General features: G+C 42.9%; 1 protein-coding gene across 4 annotated transcripts in view; it reads left to right on the forward strand.

Annotated features, from left to right (window-relative positions):
- SLC22A23 (solute carrier family 22 member 23) overlaps nt 1-26,182 on the forward strand; it is a 105,440-nt gene that overhangs the window by 55,722 nt on the left and 23,536 nt on the right. For all 4 annotated transcript variants that reach the window (XM_005481697.3, XM_005481698.3, XM_074544379.1 and 1 more), the window contains exons 4-5: nt 17,837-18,005; nt 23,371-23,498. In XM_005481697.3, the coding sequence (XP_005481754.1) occupies nt 17,837-18,005; nt 23,371-23,498 (297 nt within the window). The remainder of the gene's footprint in view (nt 1-17,836; nt 18,006-23,370; nt 23,499-26,182) is intronic.

The raw sequence follows: 26,182 nt of genomic DNA on the forward strand, positions 1-26,182 counted from the left end.
GAGTGGGTGGGTGGGTGCCCAGTGGGGAAAGGAGAAGCACTGGTTTAAGAAGAAATGCTAAGGATATTTTATTTTATACATTGAATTTCTCTGGAGGAAAAAACCCAAGTGGTCTCAGTCTAAAATATTGTTTCCATTCTTTTAAACAACAAAATTAAACTCAAGACATAGTTTATTTTTCTTTTGAGATGTCTGAATGCAATTGCCAAGTCAAAGGTCACCAGCTTACTTCAGTGCACTTTAGGATTTCAGCAAGCTTTAGACATTATTTAAAAGCTTCTGTATCAAAGCCGACCTTGAAGATCCAAGAGAATAGAAAGTGTTCTCAGGTGGTGGAAACAACTTAGCTATAGCTATAAAAATTGGTACAAAGGATGGTAAGTCTGTACCAGAAGCAAGGAATGTCTGGGGTGTATGGTATTTGGCTATGGGAAAGGGTTGGGTGCCAGGATGCTTGGGATGTAGTTCTTTTGGAACAGAGAACCAGGATCTCTGAAAAATGATGCTTCCCTTTGGCCACTCCATATCTCTACTCAGTGAGATTATCACAGACCTGATAATGTTGCCTGGGTTTGGAAATAAGCAGGACTGCACCAATGAAATAGGCAAATTTTGTTTGCTAGTATCTCCAAGGAAGAGAAATGTTTTAATTCCTTCACATCACCACTTGTGCTCCTTGATTTCTCATGCAGAATACATCCTCCATCTTTCTCTTGAGAAAGAAATTACTGTTCTCCAAATTCTCACTTCTTCAGACACTTGCACTTGTGTGCTTATGATATGTAGGAGAGGAAGATCTTACTCTTTGAAAGAGCTATCCCAGAGGAGACTCTGTCCTCTCTCAAAGAGGCATCTGATGGTGCCTGCTGAAGCATTGGCAATGCATGTATTGGCAAGGCTAGATTTGGGAAAAAACACCATCAAGCATCTAACACAGAAGCAAATAGGAAGAGGAAAAGAAGGTAGGTCAGGCTGCTTGTTTTGAGGGATTTGTTAAGACTCAGATCTATGCCTTTGTATTAGGAGCAGATTTGGCCCACGACACTGAGTCTGTAACACCACAGATTGGTATGCCTTTGTTTTCTAATATAAGATACAGAAATCTGCTGTGTTGCCAGCATTGTGAATGTACTAAGAAGTTATTTCTCTCTTGCCTCTCTTTGTTTCATTCCAAAGATGTTAAGCCCCTTAGTGTTCCAGGCTGTTATGTTCACTCCAAGAGACATTCACATTTAGAGCTCATACAGCGCTTTGTACTGAGCTTCTCATGAGGAATGCAGTCACAGAGAACTTAATTTTTTCAGCCATGACTTTGCTTTTTTCTAATCCTATATAAAGTGCATTAGATCTTGGGCTTTGAATCTTCATATCCTTCAGTGTGTAACTTATTATAGGGATCAGTTGGTTCAAGGAGTAGTATGTGTCGGAAATGCTGGTAATATTAGACTTTTGTGATTTCTTCTGTGAAGTGCTTCATCTAAAAATCTATAGCACTTGCAGACATCACTGGTTATCTTAAAGCATTATGGAAACGAGACCTTATCCACCCCATCTCATCTACATTTGCACATGTATTTGGGAATTCAGTGCTTTGGTTGCTCACCTGACAAGGAATGTGATGAGGATCATATTTCATGAACAGAAGTTACTCCTCTGCTGTGCCTGTGGTGCTTTGGTGACAAACATCATTCCCCAGGGCTACACAAGCAGCAAGCAGCCCTTCTGACATAACAGCTTGCTGTTGAGACACTAGTGACAGGTGGTGTGGCAGGGTTAGCCCCAGATTTGGGCTTTTCTTTTCCTCTTTATATTTAGAGAAGATGCCGCTGGTTGCTGCCATCCCTGCTCCCCCTGTTTCATCTCCTGCTCCCACTCTTGCAATGTGCTCTGTTCCCCACGTGTCCTCCACTATTGTCTGGTGTCAAAGCAGCCCCAGGATCTGGGGCAGGCACAAGAGCCCTGAGTGTGTTGGCATTTGTGCAAATACCCAAAAACTCCTGTACTGGAAGGATGCTGCTGCTCATTGCACCTCGGCCATGCATGGCTTCTTCCAGGCAACCTGTGGCAGATCCAGTGTGCACAAGGTGTTCTCAGATATATTTGCATTTGCAGAAAGGTCTGCCACCCCCTTGCTGGAGACTGCCCACTGCTGCTCTTGCTTATCACTGCTTAATTCTTGCAGTAGTGTTTGTTTTTATTAAGAAAAGACAGCAGCAAAACCAACCTAACAAAAACCCCTCTTTAATGCCAAAACAATTTTCTTTTCTCACTGCAAAAAAAAAAATAATTTGAAAGAGGTGAGAAGTTCACTTAAGTGGAAGAACTGCAGTCCAATTTCCAGAAAAGGGGATCAAATAGTCTGAGTATCCCAGCAGCAAACAGCACCCCAGAGAATTTTGCAGTTAGCTGTTTTCAAACATGGTTCTAATTAATACACTATCTTAGTTCTGTTAAATTCAGAATGAAATCATGTCTCAAATATTGCCTGTTGCTCTCAGCTTGTAGCCATCTGAACTTTAGAAAACTTGCTTCAGTTATTGTGGGGCTCAACTTGTGAATCTTTAGGAGACTGGATATTTTGAATTACCTGGTTTTTGGAGAGTGCAGTATAAGTCAGCTGTATTCTGATACTGAAGCATGTGTAGCTTCCCTTTCTTCTGAAGCATTATGAATTGTTTCCAAAATCCATGGGCCAGTAGTGGTTGCCCTACTTGAGTCAGAAAAGTCAGGACATGAAGATGAAATACTTTTCCCTCAGCCCACCACCTTTCTGGCAAAATGTGAAAGAGAAATCCAAACTACTTCATAGTGAAGATGTGTTACAAACCACATTCATACCTAGGTATATTCACTTTCTCATTTCAGATAATGGTTTATTATTATTATTTTTGTGTTTGTTCATTTGTTTGTTTTGGGGTTTTGTTTGTTTTGGTTTGGTTTTGGGGGTTTTTTGTTGCTTTTTAATTTGCTGCTATTCTGAGCTGGAAAGGAAGTATTGCAGTGGATTTGTACAAAGCTGCTCTACCCTGTCCCAGGAGCTGGCAGCCCCTAAGCAAAAAGACTGATGCATATTTTGAGAGTCAGCAGTTTTTGTGTTAGGCTCCTTTGGTGATACAAGGTAGGTAGTGGAAGTGTGTGGATAAATATTAAGTGACTGCCTATGCCGCAGCACATAGTCATTAGGTGGTTTATGTGTGAAACCATGCAAGGAAGGGGTTGGAACAGAGAGACTTTCTCCTTCCTGTTTGATCTGAAGTACCTGGTGGTGAGAGACATAAACAAGAGAAACGTGTTCGTAGGGTGATTGGATATACACTGTACTCCTGTTTTAATTAAGCCTTGTCTGTTGCATTTGGTGATGCTTGCAGTGGTAAAATATCTGTTTGGCTCCTTTAACATCCAACATGTTTTGTTGAAGCAGAAATAGTGTGGTCAGTCACTAAGTGGAAGCACAACTGAAGCACTGGGTCCAGGTCCTTGTTTCACAGGCCTCAGGAGTGGTTTTAGTGTAAGGCTACTTCTGGGTATAATTTCGTTAGCTAAAAATGTTTGCAGATGTTGTGATCATATGGGTCTTTCAATATCAAAAATCATGCCCAAAGTTATTTTTTATGGAGCTCACTCTGCTGTTCACCAGTTAGGTGTCTTGTTGCCTCATGTTTTCTTTTAGTCATTTAAAAAAAATTAAATTCATATATCTTTATAATTACACATTCCTGTCTGTCTCTGAAATAAATTGTGCCTTGTTTGAATGTTTCTAGGAGGTTAATGAATAATTGGCTACTGAGTAAAAGGGAAAATCATTTTAACAGGCAATTGAATCTGGTGTGATGTATGAAAATTAACGGTTAGGCTTAGAGCTTTAAATGTGATATAAATATTCTTCATATTTAGACATGAAGATGTCCTTATTACCAAAAAATTCAAACACTGTTATTTATTTTGTATGCCTCTCAATGAATTCAATTTCACAAAAAATGAAGGCTAGAGTTCGTGTATTTAGGACCTGTACCTGAATGCAAGGACCCTTTTTATGTTATTTGTGATTAGGTGAGGGAGAGCAAGTCTGGGTTTGGGGATTTTTTCTTCCTCCTTAACATTTTTTCCCTCTTTGTTATGATTGTGGAGGCATTTGTTCAAATTGAAAAGTCAGCTCTTAGTCTTTGTACCTTCTAGGAAGGAAAAGTGTGCAGTGATTTTTAAAATAGAAAATATTTTACATCTGTTGCTTTTATAGTTGGTTTTATATGTTAGCTGCTGATAAGCCAGTAATAAATCAGTGCAAGCCCTGCACGCCTACACTTTTCCTTCTTTGAACACAGCTTGGATATTTTTTGCTCCCTGCTCTCCTCTGTGTGGTGAGCTGCACAGGGAGTTTTCCTCTGTTGCAGAAGGATTTGGAGATGAAGTTGCTGCCACACTTCAGATCTTAATCTTCCTTACTGTTTGCAGAGGATTCTTTGCCAGTCAGCTGGGTCAATATTAAAACCAAGCTATGCTGCCTAAAACCTATCAGTGCATCCAATTTCTCATATCTGGAGTTCTGAAATTGGCTGTAAATTGAGTTCCCTTAAAGGGAGGAAGGCCACAAGTGACAAGGCTCAGCCATCTCCAGCCTGCCAGTGAGCTGTGCTGCCAGCCTGGGGCAAGGCAGAGCTGATCATTTGCTTTGTTCCATTGTTGTTTACCAGTGTTTCTCTTCTCCTTTTAGGGGCTTGCATGCCACTTTCTGCCAATCATGAGTGCATATATTTATGTGGTTAGGTTGTCCCTGGGTGGTGGTGGTATTGTTGTTGTTATATTGATTTGTTGTTCTCAATTCTACACCCCCTAAAAATTTAGAATGTTCTTTCTGCTTTGATTTTTGTTTATGTGATTATGCAGAAATGTTGCTGGTGATACCAGACCAGCAATGGAGATGGCAGCCTGACAGTAACTAGATCAGAAATTCCGTCTTTCAACCCCTCAGCCCTTCTGTATCCATTTGTTTCCATTTCAAAGGTGGTCTGCCTTTTAGTTGACTTTATTTTAATCAAATGCATGTGAGTACAAGGCTGTGTTGTGGATGTGTTATTTATATCCCTACAGCAGTCAGGTGCAAAGTAATCTGAGCAACAGCTCCTGGTCAGGTTAAAAGAAAAACCACCTCCAGATGAAGGTTATACAAATGACTTAACTCTGTGTAGACAAAGGTGCGGGTGTGTGATGTCTGGATTTTGGGGTGAGGGAAGCTCATTCCTGGTACTGAAGCTGTTGGAGGCTGATTGTGTGTTGTTGGAGTACCCATCCTCTGTATTTACTGGCAATTTACCCTCGGGCAGTGAGTGCTGGAACATACAGGCAGGGAATGAGTTTACTGTACGACAGCACATGCTGGTGCCCTGGGAGCTCAGAGTCTCTTGCTGCAGAGTAAACAGAGGGCAGAAGCTAATTAGCTGCTTTGCAACTTTTTTCTTGATGGAAAGGTAATTTTTTATTTCACTCCCAGTGCACTGATTCTGCACAATGGGTGCAAGAGGCAGAGCAAGCAAAATAACAGGACCTTCCCTGCTTGCTGCTCCGGGACAAGGTGGTACCTGTGCCCTCTCCTGGCACCGTGCTGAGACTGGATGCAAGGCTGGGCAGCTTCTGGGCGCCTTGGGCTGCTCCCACTTTTGTGATTTCTGCTGCAGATATCTGGCACCTCACTCATCTGGAGCAAGTAGGGTGTTATGTCACCCAGCCTTTGTGCATGCTTGACATTTCCTCTCCTTTGGGCAAGAGCTGCAAAGGAAGTTGGTTTATTTAGAAAAGAGGGTTTTTTTTGTTTACTTCTGTCTATTCATACTCTTGGTAGAAAAGATATTCCTGCTTCCGTGTAAAACATCTTGCTAAATTATAAATGTGAGGAAGTGGGAAATGGCTTAACTGAATCATTATTTATTTGTTAATTTTGTAGCTCTAATTTCTAAATTCTGTATTTCGTTGTGGCATAGTCATATATAGCCTCATATTGCTGTTAAAATAAGCAAACAGTGATAATAACTGAGCTTAATTCTGGTGTCCTGCATTGAGGCAGGCAATGCTGAAGGAAGGTTCTTCCCCATGCAAAGCCCTCAGGAGCCACCTGGAGCAGACAAAGTGCTCAGCGGTTCCAGCCTTAATTCCAGGTTTCCCAGTTCCTCTGGCTGTGGCCCTGTTTTTAGATGAGAAAATGGTAATTAAAGCTTCCCTGTGTCTGGGAATGTCATGCAAGTGGGCAGGGATGTGTGAAGAGACCTGCTTACTGTCCAGTGCTGGACAGCCTCGTGCAGCAGCTTTCTCTAGGGGTCTGGAGAAATTCGAATTATGATTAGAGACGTTGCTCAGCAAGATGGGAGAGCAGTTTTTGTCTTCTCTGCTTCCATAAACATATACAAATATAAGAGAACATTAATTTTATTTTTTCAAATTACGTGTTCACAGACTTTGTTTCAGCAAAAACAGATCTTTAAGATTTAGTTATGCTTACTTCCCATGTAACCCAGAATACATTTTGGATAAAGTTCTTTAGCTGCTAACTTGGTAAAATCTGGACATAAGCCTCAAGGTGGTTTTCCTAATTGGACTGTGCAACTTTTCAGATAGGTTTGTAGCCAGGAATCAGTTCCTCCTTGTTCCCACAAGTATTTGAGAAAGTAGTTTGTAGGTTTGTGGTGTGAATGGTCTGGCAAAGGGCTCTGCCCTCCTTTCCTGGGGATGCTTTGCCCTTGAGCCATGTGCCTGGTGCTGCTCTGGAGCCATGGAGAGTGCTTCCTGTCCTGTTGGATGTGTGGTTCCCTGATCTGGGAAACATTCAAGCCCTAAGACATTCGTGTGTTGTTTATGGCAGGAAGAACACATGCCCACAGTGGGCTCAGGTTTGCTGTGTGCCTGCAGCTACAGGGACCTGCCCTGGGAGGTGTTGGTGTCTGAGCCCTGCATGGGGTGCTGAGGATCCCCTGTCACACCAGGAAAAGCAGGATCAGCCACAAAGGATTTTTTCCTCCCATTTTTCTCAGCATTTTCTCATGGATAGGAATTCTCATGTAGTTTCCCACTTTCCTTTATGTGATTGAATGCAGTTAGGAAGCAAACCAGTGTTTGAGTTGAGAATTGTATCTCACCTCCTGTACTTTTCCAGCTCAGCCCTTTTTTATTCCCTTGCTGGCTCTGCAAGAAGATACAAAGGAAAATTTGGAAACAGTAACTGAATTATTTCTGTTGTGTCAAGCAGTGAAATGATTTATTCAAAGCTGAGTGTGGGAAGGAAATCTGATATTATGAGCCAGGGGCACCCCTTCTGTTAGTTATGTCTCTCCCCTCCCAAGACCATAATCTTCTTTTTGTCATTCTCTCTCACTCTCCCACCTTCTATACATTTTTTCTCTTACTACAAAAGGGTGGTAAACATAGGAGGTTTTTTTTGAAATACCTGAAACTGTTCCCTTAGCAGGGATGATCTAACACCTCACACAATGCAACCCTTGCATAGGAAACAGCACATAAGATTCATGTTGCCATTTATGTACTACAAGCAATCAAAGGATTGATGCACAAATAAAAATACAAATAATGGAGAAGCTGCTTGCAGTGTGCATGTATCTTCAAAGTCAGTAGAGAACTTACTACAGAGATAACCTCCCTAAGATCCTCTGACCTTGAGTACAGCTTGACTGTCCCTAGGCAAGGGGAAGTCTACACCAGGCTCTGTTGGGTGATCTCTTGGACAGCATTTACCTCTATGCACAGCTCTTATCTTTGGCTTTGTACCTCCACAGGTACAGCAAAGCACCATTTGAAACAGAAAATCACGTAGAGAAATAGTTAGATGATGCTTAGAGAAGGTTAGGAGTCATTCATTTGTCCAGGTGTGGATATGGGCAAATATCTTCATAATTTTAGCCATAGCTGTGATGTGTACAAAGTCTACTGCCGTTGTAATCAAAACAAGTGAAATCCGCTTTCATGAATTACAGCTGGATTCTTTCCAAGGAGCTGGGTTTCCTTTTAATGTTGGGCTATTAATTAGCTCAGCAATTCATTCTAGTTTTATTTGGAACAACTCAGCAAGTGTTGCCATATTTGAACTCTTCTGTAAGTGGCAGGAGTTTTCCTGAAAGAAGTCTTTCACCGCAGAAAAGTGAACATACCCATGGGAGGATGGCTTCTACTTGGGAAGATCCATCTATTCCCAGCCTACTTGCCAGCTTCCATGGAAGGAAGATGTGAAGAAACATGGTCTTTCTCTTCTCCAAAGTTATTGCAAAGCAAGAGGAGGCTTTCTATCCATTCAGCAAAAACATTTATTTCTTACCCCAGGTTTAACAAGATATTACTATTTAAAACTGATGAAGTTGCATATTCATCTTGGCTGTGAGAAACTCTCCAATAAACTCACACGTTTTTCTGGGTTGATTCTGGATAAACTTTGAATCCCAGTGGATGTTTCTGGGTGGTTTGGTTTGCTATTGCGCAGACATCCTTAGCACAGCGATTTGCATGCAAATATGAGATGCTGGAGGCATTGTATTGCCAATTCCCTTTCTATTGTTCTTCACTGTCTAATCAGGTTTTACCAAATCAAAGAATTCTAGTACCTAACAGGAAGAAAGCTTTCACAAAAGCTATTGTCTGGTATTTTTAAAGAAAGCAAGGAAGAAAATTAAGGAATATTTAAGCTTTGGCAGTGCTAAGGTCATTTTATGTTTATGTGACAACAGCACAGTGAGGGATGTTCCACTGTGCTCACCTCTGTGTGCGTGCACCTGCAGGTGGTAACCTGCTGAGTTACCCTTGGCTTGAAGAGATGTGCTTGGAGAGGGCTGGAAAGGGAATGCTCTTTTTCTGACAGGGTTTGTGCACCATCACTGAGCCCATTGGATCACTCTGTGCTGCAGAACTGCCCACAAACCAGCCACGAGCAGATCCCACCATACAGAGCCCTCTGTGTGTGCAGAGTGGTGGAGAGCGTTCTCTACAGCACAGAGATCATGCATTTAACATAAGGAATAAAAGCCTGTAACCAGATACTGAAGACTTGATTTTGAATGAAAAATAGAATTTTCATTGCTTCAGGAAGCAAGTTTTCTCCCAAGGTTGGATGTCATATCTTTTTCACTTTAAAATCAATTGACCAAAAGGAAATCTTCACTGGTCTTTCCTCTTTTTTTCCTAGAATATATTTTTTCTTTCCTTATGGTAATGTTACTTGGAAGATAAAAGCTCATTGGGAAATGGAAGAGGAAAAACAATATCTGTACTTCTTCTAACTGTGCATCATTTGCTTTTATATCAGGAGAAGTTTCCTCACCATCTCTGCATTACCACAGCCTCATTTTTCTTTTTGTATCCTCATCCTCATGGGTTTAAAATTAGAGATCGCACCAGGGGCTGTCCTGCCTGCTCTTATTCAGGCACAGTGGCTGTGTGCAGTGTTTGGCAGTGCTCTCTCTTGTTGGGTGCATGTCCCAATTCTGCCTGCCTGCCTTTGCCTTTCCCAGACCTGTGTCAGGGTTAATGCTGAGCCCTGGAGCCAGAATTATTAATGCAAAAGTCACCCCTTAGTCTGAGTGGCACCTCCTTCTCCCGTGAATGCATGTGCTGCTTGGAGCACCCAAAACACAGCAGCTCATTGGCTCTGCATCCCTGCCCTTCCCCTTTCACAGTGTTCATTAAATATCTATCCAGAGTGCCTGGCATAAATCTTTAAAAACAAGGCTGCCCTGGGGGCCAAATGTGTGACAGCCCTTCACAAAGAGGCTCACTAATTGCTTTTGATTAAATTGCCTGCACTTCTGCTGGCCCTTGTGCTCTCAGCCCGCTCTGTGTGTTCCGGGCTCTCTCTGACATGGTGGTGCCATCTGAGCAATTCAGGTCCCCTGAGATGGGATGGGTTATTCAGGACGTCACCCTAATTTCCACTGATTGCTTCTGGCATCACAGGGGGATCAGGGGAGGAAAAGGAGCTAGGGGCTTTTGCCTTTACATTTATATCAGTGTGTGTATGTTTATGTATCTGCACACGTGTATGGGGTTACAATTGTATTTATGAGAGTTTAATAAACAGCGCCCAGTGTTTGCTCAGACTCTGTATGTAATCCCACTCAGGGCTTGTTATGAGGTTGACACAAGAGAAAGGAGCAAGGTGCTTTCCAGGGGTTGAGCCTCTGGATGTGAGGAGCTTCAGACAAGCTGTCTCCCTTTGATCTGAGGGAGTGGGTGCAGGGCAGGCAAAGCTTTATTATGACCTAAAAAAGCACCAAGTACTTTTCATGGTCCTCCATTTAGTTTTCTTCCATGCTTGTCTCTTCTGTTTGATAAGCCAGGCTGCAACCAACTCAAGTCTTCTGTTGTCAAATTCTTGTTAGCAATGTGCAGTTCTGCTGACAATGTGCTCAAATCCAGGGCTCAGTGCATCTATTCATTCATCCAACAGCATGATGGCAATGGTAAAAAAAATCCTCCTTGGAGGAGCACGTCATGTGGGATCAGTGCTTGCAGAGACAGGGGCTGCCCTGCTGTCTCAGTGAGCTGGGAAGCGTTTAATAGACCTGAAACAAGGTGTTATGTTGTTATTTCTTTGTTCCTGCTTCTTTGAGGACCATCATCCATCTAGAGATTGCAAACTGAGCTTTTGAAACAGCTGCTGTTGGAATATTGTTAGTCAGTTGATAAATTAAGAGAAGTGCAGATTTCCTGCTATTGAATTTCTTCTCTGTTCTTATTTTAAGTAGCTACAATGTTGTTAAAAATTCGCTAACAAATACAGATGCAGATCCCCTTCAACTAAAGCATCAAAGTAAATGAGCTCCTCTGATACATCTCACATCAGTTTTTGTTTCAGCTCCTCTCATACACATTCCTGTCAAAAAGATGTCAATAATGATTTAGATCCTGCTAAGGGAAAAGGCACCAGCTGTTGTGAACAGCAGAGGTGTTAGGTTTGCAAAACATTGCTGTGACCAATTGTGCATTTCCTTTAGAGAAAGCCACCTTTTTGGAACAAGAAAGAGTCACATATATTTCTGTGCAATCTCAGGTTTCTGCAGAAATAATCAAACATTTATATGGGTTTGGAGAGTATCTTAAGGGGGATAGGAAATTTTAGACTGGAGTGGGGGAGAATTTTTTTTATAGATGGCAGTTAACATGCAAAAAAACATATGTCATGGTAAAGCTTTTTAATCACTTTTTAATTGCATTTAATTTAAGCCATCTTTATACTGAAATTAGTGTGTTCTCTGTCTACCCATTTCTCATGCTCCTTGTCCCTGCTGTTTAGGTTTCCAGGGGCATTCTCTCTGTGTTGTTTCAGAATGCTGTTACTCACATCCAGGAGCTGTCACCTAAAGTCAGTGTTGGCTGGGAGCTGCAGAGATGCTGCTGCTGCTTTCCTCTGGAAGTAGGAGAGATGGCAACTGCAGCACCTCAAATGTGATTTAACATTTCTTTGGGTTTATTACTTTGTATATGGCAGGCAGCATGGTGTATTAAAGGTTTCTTATGCAGTCAGCCATCTGTTTTGGAAGATGTTGTTTGTCTTGAGCAATGTAAAACTTGGCAAATGCAGATGCCATGGGATGAACAGGGAAATGACACGTGCTTCTTTCCTGGCCACTGTGCTCCCTGGGCAGCAGCTTGCATCCAGGGCATGGTTGCAGACATCTCTGCATCCACACACTGGTCAGGCAGCTTCTGCTCAGGGTCTCCTGTCCCTGCAGGAGCCGGGATCAGCCTTGTCCTGCCCTGCCCGGCTGCGTATACGTTGTGCCTGGGAAGTCCACAGCTCCTGCAACCAAGTTAATGAGGGTTAGGTAAACACCCTGCATTGAATCCAACCTGGCTCTGTGCTGGTGGTCCAAACCTTCCACTTCTGGGTAGCTGCAGACTGCCTGCAGCTCAGAGAGCTCCTCCTAAGATACTCTGACACAGCTGAGCAGTATCAGGCCTGAAATAGGGATGGTGTGTTACTCAATTGTGCCTTACAGGAGCAAGTCAGGCATGTGGAAAGTAAAGAGAGGGAAGGTTGCACCTTGTTTTTTAGTTGGATTTTGCATGAAAGGTGCAGCTGTATTTACTTTTTTCATGCTATGCCTCTCTGTGAGGCTCCACAGTGCATCTAAAGGATATTTTGCCTGGCATCCATTTTGGCACTATCCTGCTCTTTGCATACCAGTTGGTCACCTGAATTAGTTTTGATGAGAAAGAATTCTGTTCTGATTAGATATTTCCTTGTCAAGACAGCTCCATGCAGTAGATCCAGACAATCTATTGAGGTCAGGAATTAAGTGTGCTGCTGCACATCTGGTGAGGTGTCGTGCTGGCTGCCTGCCCTGGTGCCAGCCTGACGGCTCCGTCAGCTCAGCTTATGTCAGTGCTCAGGGACTGATTTGACACATATTAAATGTGTTAATTAAATGGTGGGCTAGCATCTGTTCAAAAGAACTCTCAGCAAATTGATGATGTGTGGAAAAGTACCTTTGAAGGAGCACCTGTGTCAGCTCACAGGTGTATTTTAGAATAACTTCTGTCCTGATGTGCTGTTAGGGGAAAATAATACTATTACTCAGCCATTGGAGTTTGAGTCTATTACTGTTCTATTTTCATGGCAGTGGATTGGATTTCTCCAGAGAGGAAATTAGATTTTTCCTTCCCTTTCACTCTGTCTCTGTCCTGTGCTTACATCAATTGGTGGCTGTCTGTGCACGGCAGTGTGTGTGATAACCTTTACTTCCACAAGTTACTTCATTTGCTGTTCCCTAATAAACTATGTTTACACATGATGCTTCTTTCCTTGTGGTGACAGCCAAGGCAATCAAGATGATGTGCTCCTTGTCTGAATTCATGCAGGAGTGTGTGTTGGCTTAGCCTGGGCCATTTCAGCCAGGACTGAATCAGAAGTGTGCTGACTGAGAGATGGAAGTGTACGTAGCCCATGGGTAGGGCTTGCAGCTCTTAGAAGTTTGTGTCTGGTAACCAAGGGGAAATTTGTGTATATAAGCAGATATGTTGGATTTTATTTTCCTGTCCCCCTAGCAGCCAGCTGTAATCTTGTCTGGGAGTTATTGATAGTTTTTTGCTGCAATTTTATCTGGTCAGCTAGCCAAAAGCTACCTTGGGGCCATGTTATTCCAGGAGAATCCAGTGAGACAACTTGTTTACAGCAGAGGGCAAATCCCACAGAGAGTGTTGGAGGGAGACAAGGTCCCAGAGGTTTGAGAGAGCTTGGTGGGAATTAGGAAACACAGCAGCAGCAGGGACAGGGTCACCTCCCAACAGTCTTTAAGATCACTGTGACGGAGGTGGAAGGGCTCACCATGCCAAAAGGGTGACCTCAGGGAGCACGGAGGTGGTGGGACATGCTGGAGGTGCTGAACAGCTTGGGAAACTGAATACTTTTCGAGTTTTCTTTCCTTTCCTTTTGTGCTCTGATGAAAAGCAGAGTCCAAATGCAAAATTCTTTCTCAAGGTCACATCCTGCGCTTGACTTTTGGCTGAGCAGGGCTGAGGCAAACACAGCCTTGGTGCTGGAGGCTGCTGCTGCCTCTGGGAATTTCTGGTGTCCCACATTTTACACCTAAAGCTATGTTGCCAGAGAATCCTTCTCAAATTATGAGTGATTTTCACCTGAGTCTCATCTTTTTCCTCCCTTTTGAAGAGGAGGAATGTCTCAGAGCTGTGCTAAGATGGAAGGAATTAAGAGTATTGGTTGCGCAGTAATATGGGGGAAACTGACAGAAACTGGGGGGTTTTGTCTGGTTTTTTTTAATATAATGTGCAACTGTGAGTGTGAATCTAGAATCAGACTGTCACTGTCTCCTTGGGGATTTTTTTCAGTGTGAATGCTGTTGGCCAGCAGGTGCTTTGTCTTGGCTGTTTTCTCCAAGGGATACTCCTATATAATTACAGTCTTGGTGGCTTACAGATGGAAACTGTGCAGGGAGAGAACACTGGAAAGGCACAAAAAGCTGCTACCTTGTGGTTTCAGATGGAGCTAAAACTTGGGCTGCAGAACAAGGATTGCTTTGTATTTTGGGTCTGGAGATGGGAAGGTGAATGCTAGAGAGTTGTTCAAGCAGTGCAATGTAGCCTCTTTTTCCTCTTGATATGCTATTTGCAAATGACTTAACTTCTTTATTTTTTTTTAAATAGAAGTATTTGCCTTTCATCCTTGAGCAAATATTCTGAGAATAAATGTCAGACTTCTAAGAAAAACGAGAGGGTTTCTGAAATCTGAAACAGATTGTTACCAGTGTGCAAGTGCAAGATGGAGTGAGAAAGGACAGGATGTGGATCTTAGTCCCTCCATGGCAGTGACAGCTTGCCTGGTGGGATTTGGAGGAGGTGGGCCATGCAGGACCATGCTCTGTGGCTACATGAGCTGATGTGAACCCAGTAATACTACAGATTTTCCCAGTGTCCTCTCTGTATGTTCCCAGACTGCTCCTTCCACACCTGCAGGTGGAGAGGATGGGAGGAAAAAAACAGTTGGAAAGGGGAGAGGACAGCATTTCAGATATCAGGCTGTGGCATACTTACGGTGATTTTGTCTGACTTTGCCATCTTCTTTTCAGAAGAGGTTGCCTGAAAAGCTGTTGTAAAGGATGCCAGCCCAGTTTGTCCATCCCAGTGCCAGGGACAGAAGCTGTTAGCAAAGACATTTTGCCCTTTTTGATGTAAAGTCCTTGTACCTCTTGTCACCAGTGCCTGTTCCATTTGCCTGGTTAAGCTGTTGTCTGACCTGTGGTTTTATCATGCCCCTCTGCTGATGCCCTGGGCAGTGACATCCTGCACAGGGCAGTGGGGCTGAGCCCCAGGGTGCTGCAGAGCTGCTTCAGTAGCCCCCTCACTCACCCCTCAGCAAACCTGAGTGCTTGTGGGCATAACACCTCTGGCCCCAGGAAATCCACATTTCCCAGCCAGAGGTGCAGTATGCTGTGCATGTCTCATGTGTTCAGTGCCCTGTGCCTGGGATGCCCGTGGGGCCCAGGTCTGGATCACACCTGAGGTAAGACAGCTGCCCTCAGGCTGGGAGCAGCTTTGCCTTAGGGGGTGTCTGGGTCTGGCTTGTTTGTCCACTGTTGCTGTGTGCCTATTGCCTGTGAGAGAGTGAGTCCCATGTGTCCTGAGCATGATAGAGATTGTGAGAGAGTGTGTCCCACATGTCCTGAGCATGCCTGATCTCACTGTCTGAGTGCTGTAGGACAGCTTGGCATGCAGGTTTCAACTTGCCCATACAATCACTTGCCTGGGCCTTAGGGAAATTAGGTCTGACTGAGTAGGAATGCTAGGAAAGGAAGCAAAATCCTTCCTATGCATGTCTCCTTGCCCACACAAGTAGAGCAAATGGATGTATCTGGGAGATTTTAGTATTGATGATGATTTCCATGATTAGTGTGCATGATGAGGGTTTGCTCCATGCTCCACCAAGTAATTGAGATGGAAACTTTCTCATTGATTTGGGGACCTGGATCTTGCTTGCTCGATTTGCGATGGGTGTGTAAAGCTGATCTCAGTCATGGAGGGATTTGATCTGAGCTGGTATTTTTGTCATGTGAGCTGGGTGGAAATGGTTGCAGCCACAGAGGCCTCCTGGTGCCTGGGTGTGAGCATCAGCTGGGTGCCTTTCCTGCTGCCAGGGCAAGGCTGCTGCCGAGGGTGGCTCTGCTGCAGGGGTGGGAAAGGGTTCACTGAGAGATGCCTGCTAAAAACTGCAGTGCTGAATCTTTTATCATATGAAATTGAAGCCAGATATGTTGGAAAGTCAGTAGGCTGTCCTAATGTGTAAAGCATTTCAACAGAGATGTGGTATTTCATATGCTGCTGGTGTTGCCTGAAAGTCACACTCACCCAGCTAGAGCAGGGATTATTTTCTTGTCACCTCCAGCTTTTTTAGAGGAAAGGGCAGAAACTGATCATATGCATGTGATAATCCAGAGAAGAAAATAGATGCGAAACAATCTCTGAAGCTATTTCCTTTCTATACAATGAGTAACTGCTGCATGCAGAGTTTTTTACTGTGCACCAGTGACTTAATAAAATATACTTTTATTATTTGGTCACTGCTTCCTGACTTTATATAGAAGTTGATATCTCGGTTATTTTTATTTTTACCTGATACTAACCTGAGCAATGCAATTGAACTGCTAAAGCCTTACATATCTAATGCAGACTTCCTGTTTCTATGGCAACAAAACTCGACCTTGTACTTAATGAAGGAATATTGGAGTGTGAGTAACTGTTACTTTAAGGTTTAGAAAAACAAACAGAAGCACTTTATATCTGGAGATTAGAGAAATAAAACGGAAATGACCTCTTTGCATAGAACAACAAAAATTTCCTAGGCTTGGGATACTTCATTAGTAAGAATGAAACCATATTAATGTCATAAGGAGCTCTGTGTTTTAATCTTTTTTACCAAATTAAAATGTAAAAGCCTTTTATAGCATGTGAGAGTCTTTGAGAGCTTTTTCTCCCCTTTTTGTTTCCAAAGCTGCTGTGTTTGTGGTTAGGCTAATGAAAATTCGGGCTGCCTGACAACAGATACAGTTTCTTTTTTAATTGGCAAAAATCCATTGGTAGTTTTTGTATTGGCTGAAAAGAAAGGGAACAAAATGTGTGGTGTTTAATCCTACATTTGATCTACAAGCTAGTTCCTGGTCAGTTAGTTTAAATCTGTGTTACAGTGATAAATGCAAATTGCAGGTCAGAGAGTGAATGAAGGAGCAGCTGTCATCTCTTCCTCTTTTCTTAGGGCTTTTCAGTTAAAATTTTAATAACCATTAAATTCTAATTTAAAACCACCACAGAAAACATCCCATAGAAAATCAACAATGCTGACAGCAACATATAATGAATGTTTACAGGCCTCTTTCTGTATCAGCATTCCAATAAGTGCTACACAACATTTGTGGCAGGTTTATTGAGCTAAAGTATTAGTCTGTGCAAGTGAATGTGGGCAAGTGGGAAATATGATATAGAGGCTTCCATTACAATCTTACTGTTGAAAAGATTTCCACAAGCCAGTCCCATTTTTGTGTTTGCTATTTCTTCTGTCACTTTTTAAAAATTTTGTTGTTGGCTGTGATTCTGACAAATTCATCTTCTGACTGAATAAAGCTAGCCAGGATTCAGGGTTTAAGGAAACATTTGATCTAGTGAACTCAGTTTTATCTACTCACTTGTCACAAGACAGCTGAGACAACCAGAGATACCAGTGATGGTGGTAAATTGCCCCTCAGCAAAAGGATGGAGGGAGGGCCGGATAAGACAGATGGGAGGTTGGCCTGTTTGAAAGTTGATCAAGATAAGCTATTGGGAAAAGCAAACTCAGAAACAACACACTCAGCAAAATCCAGCTTGGAATTGGCTGAGTCAGCATATTAAGCTGTGGGCAGGTGGCATCCCATTTGAGCTGGGTGCCTGAATCCTGCTGAGAGCTGTGCTCTTCCAGCTCCCAGCAAACTGTTTGGAAAGGCAGGTGGTGTCTCTTAGATGTGTGAAAAGCCATGACCCAGGATCTTTGGCTTGTGTTTGACCATACATTCCCTTTTAAAAATAAACACCTTGTTGTTCAGTAAAATGCTTCTCTAGGCAGAGACTGAAGAAAATCTGGCAGTGAGGACAAAGCAAGTAAATGGAAGTTGCAATGTTTGCATCACAGACAGCTGTTAATGGGCTTCTCTGGAGCCTAAATATGGGAGGAAGCAAAACTTATTTGATTCTGCATATCTTTGACCAAAGCTCCTGCAGGACATGACCTCCCTTAAAGTTCCTGGAGATGCTCTGGGGGTGTCTTTGCTGGTGGGGCTGACTGTCTGTGTGCTCTGTGTTTCAGGGATAGAGCTCTGTCCTCCCGGGCACCGGTTCATGATCACCATGGTGGCGAGCTTCATCGAGATGGCAGGGCAGTTCCTCATGCCAGGGCTGGCTGCCCTCTGCAGGGACTGGCAGGTCCTCCAGGCAGTCATCATCTGTCCCTTCCTGCTGATGCTGTTTTACTGGGTGTAAGTATTTCTTCCTCCTGCCAACGAGCTCCTGGGAGATGCTCCACTCTCAGGAAGAGTGTGTGCTTCACAATACAAATTCCTTTCCCCTTGTTCTTCCATCCACCTTGTGCAAAGCTTGACTTTCAAAAAAATAATAACTTTATAATCTGCTGTAGCGTGCAAATATGCTACACCCTGCAACATGCTGGGCACTTGGGAGACAGTCCCCTTTCACTGAGGTGAAGTTGTAGTTGGTTATTATTCTGGCTGTCACGTCCCCTTTAAGGACTAAAATAGCTCTTGAGAAGATGCATCCCAGCCTGGCTGTTGTCAGATTGTGACTGCATGGCTATATTTTCCTTAATACCTATGTTGCTGTTCTGGACTGACACTGTTGGTTTCTTTGATCCAAGAAAAGTTACAAATAACATCTGTCAGCCCTGGAACAAGCACACTGGGATGTTTTGTATGCCTGAGGTAGTCAGCCCTGAACTAGACTTGATTTTGCCCAAATTAGCACATGCTATGCTGAAGTCTGGGTGGCTGGTCTGTGCCAGGCATTGGCTTGGGCTTGTTCCTACAAGGAATTCCCCACTCCCAACCAGTCCCACTCCTCTGTGCCTGTGGCACTGTGGTGTTGGTACGGCTGTCTGAGAGAAGCAGGATGGCTTTCACCTTGGGAATAGTGCCAGCTCCATCTCTGCCATGACTTTATAAACATTCCAAAAAAATCTTTCTTTTTTGTTCTGTCTTAATAGTGACACGCAGTGGCAGCATAAGACAACAGAGGCTTATGAGAGTAGTGTTGTACAAAGCCCTAACAACAAGAACACTAACAAGTCTAAAATATTTCATTATTGTACACTGAGAAGAATGAGGGAAAAGGCCACCCCTCTGTGCAGGACCGAGCTTGTTAGGTACCATGGCGAGCTAGGCTTCTAGTTTTAATGCCTGACAAGTTACAACATGTAAAAACATGTTGCACTATGTAACAGTTATATTTTTGTATTAACTTCTTACAGACCCGTCCTGTGTTGATGGTGGTAACCCTCAGTGGGGATTTCACTGCTTATTCCCAAGGCAGATATGCCTCGGCATGGGCAAAATGTGCACTCAGGAGAGTTAAAAGTCCCTTGAAAATAATGACAGCAGGAGCAGAGGGTCACCCCTGTATTCCAACATATAGAATTTAAATAGCCTCATCTTGACAGCCTCATCTACCTCTTTGATGAATAATGAAGAATGTTTTTGTTAATCTGTTATGCTGTTCTTCTCTCCCTCACCTGCTGTATGCTATACACGTGCTGGTCTGCTCCAAAGCTTCATGTAGTAATGCCTGCCAGCTGAAATACTTCATGTCCACCACTGGATAAAACACAATATCAAACAGAGTATTTACAGACATTTGTGTCCAAAAGGATGGTACAGTAGTATGGAGATGCCTAATGAGCATGGGGGATAGCATGAAGAACAGTCATCCCTCAGCAGTCTTCTGGAGGCCACACAATTTTCAGGTGGCTTTGGCAGGATCTCACACATTCCTGTTGAGAAGTCATTCATTCCTGAGTGACATTGAAAGGGATAAGAAATGCCAAAAATTATCCTGTAACTGCAAGAACTCTGTGGCTTTTTAGCTGGACAGGGCAGGCAAACCAAGCAAATAAGTCCCCCTTATATATTGTGGAGCGTAGCAGCTTGAGAAGTAGTGGTAATAGCCAGAGGATGGAGATTTGTGTTGCCCAAGGTTTTTGCATTTGCAGAAATGAACCTTGGTTGAGATGCCTCTTTAATTATATTGTCAGTACAGTATGTACTTTCCTCTTATGCTTTTTGCTTCCATCTGTTGCATATTCTCTGGGAAGTGTTACCATTTTATTACCTCTTTCTTTCCTTCCAAATGGAACGTGGACCCACAGCGGGTGTTACAGATAAAGGAAGAAAGCTAACTGATTGGTAATAAAAGAAGAACTGGAAAACTGCACTGCTTGCTAATTCCCCATCATGTACCCAAAGCAGTGAGTCAACAGATGCTACAAATACCCCCTGCCCTGCCTCCTCCTTCTCTGTACTCTCTTTACTTCCATCTCCTGCTGTGAGAGTGCTGTTTGCCCCTCCAGGCTGGGGCTTGGCCCTCTTCCCACCCATGGTTTTGCTCTTCTGTTGGCCACACGCACATGGCAGGCTACACAGTCCCCAGGAGGTGTGTGGCTGAGTGGATTGGGAAGCTGGGTATGGATGGGAGGAAAGGGAAAGGCAGCAGATTTGTCTAGGAGGATGGGCAGATGGGCTTGGATACAAAAGTATGGAGCAGATACCCCTACTGGGCTCTTAGGTCATTCTGGAAGGGCAAGAAAGGCACTCATGTAAGTCAGACATGGGCACAGGGGGTTGTGACAGGTGTATAAAGATAATTTTATAGAAGTTAGACTCCTTTCAATTGTGTGTGTGTGTATTAGAGCCATGAGGGAAGGGGAACTCTAGCTATACAGAGACCTTATTTCTTCTCCTGTGAATAAAGGAAGCTCCAGACAGGATGATGCCATGAATGTCAGTAAAGGCATCAATAATTTGAAATAAACTGCTTCACTCTAACCAAAACTGAAGAAAAGGAAAGAGGTGGCTGGTTCTTTTCTGGTGCTTTTAGATAGGATTTACTCGCACCAAGACACAAAGTTGCAATAACTGTGTTTGTTGACCTGAGGCAGCCCCCTAGTTGACAAAACATTGCAGCCTTTCCATGGGCATCAGTTTTCCATCCATCTGCACAGAATCACAGTTCTCCTTCCAGCTACATGTGGCATCTTCCTGGTCTTTATCAAGGATTCTTCTCTCCTCTTAGGATTTCTCAAACTTAAGACCTTTTTTCCCCAGTGTGTCTTCCAGCCATCCTCCTGTCCCAGGCAGCAGCAGCTGTGGAACAAGAGATGAAAGTTTAACCCAACCCCACCCCTGTTCTTTCCTTGCCTGTGAAAGCATGGCCCTTTGCTTACTGATGGAGGAGGTAGCAGACTATCAGCCAGCTATGTGAGGAAAATACTGAAAACCAAAGGTCAGCAGGAAGAAGTGCATGCATTGGCTGTGGTTCACCAGGGACAAGCTGTCTGCACACCTTGGAGCAGGAACACTGAGGGAGCGTGGTGTACTGCTCTAGGGGAGGCAGGAAACAAAGGATGGAGTGGCACAAAGGGATTGTGGTCATGCTCTGTTTAAAACAATGGAGCTGATGGGAACTGTAAGCCAAAGGAATTACCCAAAAGGTGACCAAAAGCTGAACTTTGTGACATTAGCTCAAAAATATGTATTATTTTTTATCCCCTGATATGCTAATGCCTGAAGTCACACAAATTCCAACCTAAACATGAAATGACATTACCTGTAACTTTACCTTTCTCTTCCCTCAAAGAAAACATTATAAATGTAGCTTAATTGAGGAAGGAGGTCAGAGGAGGCTGCACCTTTGTATCCTTGGGCCATCGATGGGCTATACCTATCTCCTCTCTCACCACCTGTTGTGTGAGACTCGAACACTCACAAATACTGAGTGCTTCTTCAGGAAATTCAAAAAGCAAGCTTGTGTTTGTGATCATACTTTTAGTGCTACTTAGTCATCTCACAATTTAATGCATTTGTCAATGGCTGTATCATTCATACTGTAAGTATTATTGGTGTGTGCTTCCACAGACAGTGTATTTATCACCAGCAACCCAAGAACAATTCCTGTTGCTCAGTAAGTGACACTTGCATCTGGCCATGAGATTTATTGAATGTGATGAGACTTCTACTCTGGCCATGAGAGTCCATTGGGTGCAACCAGACTTAGTGTGTCACACTGTTGGAGAATTTGTGACCATGGGCGTTCTTATTGAATGTGACTGGATTGATGACCTGGACTCAAGGCAGCCCATGGATTTTTAAGTGTCCCTAAGGAATCTCTCACTGCTCACACTGAGTCATGGAGCACCTGAAAGATGCTAGGCTTCAGCACTTCCAGTCTGAGCAACCTGCAGGACCCAGAAGATGAGACATGTTTGTGCCCAGCCTGTGAAGCCCATCCTTTCCTTTCCCTCTGTGTGGGTGGTCATCACAGAACTTGTTGTTTGGAACCTGTGAGCAGACTGCTGAAAATCTAAAACTTACAGGTGGCTGAGGCTGTACCCTCACCAGGGCCAAGCATGCAGAGATTTTGCATTAAAAAAATTCTTAGTACTTTAAAAAAAATGCTTTTTCTTTACAAGACCTTCTGCTGAAAGATGTGCTAAATCATCTGTGCAGCACGAGGCGTAGTAAATAAGCTGTCAAGCTGAATGGCTGTCATCATAGTTGTTACATATTTTTATTGGCTGATAAAATTTAGATTGCAGTCTGCCTGATTTCTCTCCTTTTTATTTCTTCTTCCAAAAATAATTTCTGTGTCTCAGTTGGAGGCTTTGCTAAGGTGTTTTCCAAATTGTATCAGCCCTCAGAGATAGTACGATAATGGTGCATTTGGCTGTTTAGAAGGACAAGAACTGGGCAGCATCCACAGCAAAGATCAGTGTTTTGTGAAGGAAATTTGAGGGTTCATTACATATTTGAAGTTAAAAGTAGTTGTTAAATTTGTTTTTAATACGGTCTTTTGGAAGAACTGTAAAAACAAAGTCTTAACATGAAAAAAAAACAGAGTGAGATCTGAAAGTTTTCACATCTGTAGAAGTATGGGAAGTTTTGGAGGTCTGTTCTAAGAGCTTTGTATTTCTTTTGTACTAAAATAAACCCATTTGGAAAAAAAAAAAAAAGGAGAGTGACCAGTTAAGCTCATTGATCTGGTTAATATCAGCACTTGTAAGAAACAATTGGATGGAAAGTGGACTTTTTTAACTGTATGCATATATATGTTTTTAAGGCAGCTAACAAAATATTATCTTTAGTCAGGGAAGCTTATGATCCTAAGAAGTAATTCTTCTCTTTCATCTGTCTTTAAAAGAGAACCCAAATTACTTCTGTCAGTAATTCTTTGGTCTGAATTACCATGTGTGAACTGCTCATCTCATTCACTCCCTTTTTGGCATCAAATGTCTATTGCAGACAGTGCTGCCTCTTCCTCTCATTTCTTTCAAGTTATATTAATGGACAGAGCACCTGTAATATGTTATAAAATTCCAATGTGCCGTATTTCCATGTGATAGGACACTTGCTCTGTGATTTGTGAATCAGGGTAAAAGAAAATATCATAAAATTGCACATTCTAAATCTGTTTTCTCTCTTTTTTGTTTAATAAATTATTCTTCTGTATTTTGGAATAATTACATAGCTTCTGAGTGGTTAAATGAGCAACCAAAACTCTACCTGTTCGTCCTCTGGCAGAAAACTGGAAGCAGCCCTAACCTGTTTTCCCTCTTTAAAGTATTTTCCCAGAGTCTCTTCGGTGGTTGATGGCTACACAACAGTTTGAGGCATCCAAGGAGCTGATCCTTCAGCTCACGCACAAGAACAGGATGAGCACAGAAAGCGACATCAAAGGAGTGGTGCCTGGTGAGTTGGACAGACAACTGCAAACCCCCCAGCTCTTCTCCAATGGCTGCACGTGGCATCACTGCCCAGAATTAAATTATCCATTTATTGCCTGTAAATCATCTCATTCATTCATTCATTCATTCATTCATTCTGCTCTTGAAAACCCATTCCAAACTCCAGCACTGTGTTAAAACTCCATGGCCTGTTGAACAGTCCTAGTAATTATAGTCTTGTCTTGCAGTGCCGTGTGTCTTTAGAGACATCTCTTGAAGAATTTTACCATGGCTACAAGAGTGCGCCTTCGGCTCTGTGTGCCTCTGGAAACTGGGTTTTAAGGAAGCTGCTTGCTGGGATCCTGCCCATCACCCAACACTTACTCTGTTGGTTTGGAGAAGCAGCAGCACCCAAACCCCTATTCTAAAGTGCCAGCCCCATGGGAAACTTTAACCATGTTAGAGTTTCTCTTTAAAGCTTTGCTCCAAGAGCTGTTTTGCTCTCCTCTCCTGCATCACCTGAGTGATGCTGCTTTAGGGATGGAGGGTTGCTGCAAGTGACAGTGGTAGGGTGCAGTTTTTGCTTGAGAGTCTGAAGTATCAATTCCTTAGTTTACTGATGCTTTTAGAAAGAGCTGGTTTCCCTCATCACCAAAATTGTCACTGGAAAAGCCAAGATTCTGTCTTGTAGATTGCTGTGCAGAAGAGACTGTGTGTGTGTATGTGTGTTTGTCTAATTACAACAAAGGCAAAGAGCTTCTGGATCTTTATCTCCCCAGTGCACCTGTCAGATTTGGTTCAGGCTCCCCTTTTTCTTCTCACAGGCTTGATTCTGCCCATAAACACCCATTTTGCACTGTCATTTGCAATCTGTATGACACTACCCACTTGTCAGAAAATGGTGGAAACATTTCCCCTGCTTTTCCAATACTAGCTTCTCTGACCCCAGGGGCTGCAGGGGAACCTCAGCCAGTAGCTCTGCCAGAGGGCAGAAGTGATGTTTCTGTACTTGTCTGATCCTTGTTGAGGATCTCTGGGGTAACTGTGGTTTCTGTCAGTCAGTGTTAAAGGCATCATTCAGGGCTGGAACAGGCTTCATCGTGTTCAGGATTAGAAAACTGTCACCATTAACTTCAGTGCCTAATGAATAAATCAATCTCCATCAGTGAGGGATGGAAAGCGCAGTTCAGGATCTCTGGTACACATTCCCAGGTCATTGGTGTGGTTTTTGGTGCAGACAGCACACTGGTGTTAATTAGCTGGCTTGCGTGTAATTGTGTGTCTGGGGTTACAGTTCCTGGATCTGCATCACACAATGTGGCTTTGCAGTGTAAATACCATTTTTCTGGTAAAGTTTTGGAAAGCATTAGGGGTGTGAGAGCTGTCATTAACCTGTTGATATCCTCCCCACCTTATGTTTGCAGGTCTTCCTCAGGATAAATTATGGATCTTGAGAAATGATGGATCCCTAAGCCAACAATTGGCCTTGGAGTTTCCCAACCAATTCCTAAATTTGGCTTTTGTCAGTAAGCTTCATGAATTTGCAGATGAAATAAAACATATTTTAGGGGAAAGAAAAAACTAATTACCTATGTTTCCTTTGAGGAAAATAATAAAGACAACTGTGTGCTGGAGGGATTTATTTAAGCCATGTATAATGATATTGCCCATGGAGGAATGCTAAATTTCAAAATGGCTTTGTGACTATTATTTGTGACTGATTACTTTTCTCAGCAGTTTCATGGTAGGAGCACAATCTTGTTTAAGGAAGGGACTCCCTTTCATGTGGAAAAACAGAACATTATTGCACACCTTGATACTATGGATCCTCTGACTGCAAATGCATTTAGATATAGCAGTTGTCAGTGCAGCACCATTTGCAATTTATAAATGATTCAGAACATGGTCATTTCTGCCTCCTTGTTGATGATGAGATTGTTGGGGTATTTTATTATTTCTTCCCTTACTTTTTCTCTTCAGACTCTTTCTGCAGCCCCACACTTAAAGGCTTTTCTTATGCAGCCCTGGAGGGAAGCTGCGTTTCTGTAGGAAGAGTAAGAGAGGAGCAGTATCAAAAGAATTAAATAAGATTAACTACAAACTGCTGAAGGAAGGATCACCTCTCTCATTCTGGGTGCATGGGGGTGTTGATGGTCTGAGCAAGGACAGGAATACAGTAGGATTCTTGAATTAAGAATGTGATCAAGCTGCAGGCCTTCAGTGGGTCAGGAAGGAGAAGGAACCCTTTCTCTGCTCTTGTGTGCTGCAATAACTTGCCCACAGCTGCTCTAGCATGGAATGGGTAAAAAACTGGTACTTGTCTGGAGAAAGGATGCATTGAGCCTGATGCAGATATCCCTTGTTTTCCCTTTATTCCATTGTTGAGCTTTCCTATCTGTGTGGAGGGATTTTTGTTTTGTGATTTGTTTTATTCTTTGTTTTCCATCTGAAAGGGCTGGAAAATGTTTTGCTCGAGTTAGGGGCCATTGTGTTGCTGTTGATTATTGCTCACTGCATTGTTGTAACAGCCTCCTGTGATTGAATAACTCCCAATGTATTTAAATGATAAACTGCTCACTTGCAGTCCCTTCCAGCTGAAAATCCCACTGTAATTTTGCTCATACATACCAATCAAATTAGTGTATCCGATATAACAGATCATTACAGGAGTTTCATATATACCTATTATGGCACTTGATATGAATCCCA

The sequence above is a fragment of the Zonotrichia albicollis genome, chromosome 1 (genome assembly GCF_047830755.1).
Source record: "Zonotrichia albicollis isolate bZonAlb1 chromosome 1, bZonAlb1.hap1, whole genome shotgun sequence".
Classification (NCBI taxonomy): Eukaryota; Metazoa; Chordata; class Aves; order Passeriformes; family Passerellidae; genus Zonotrichia; species Zonotrichia albicollis.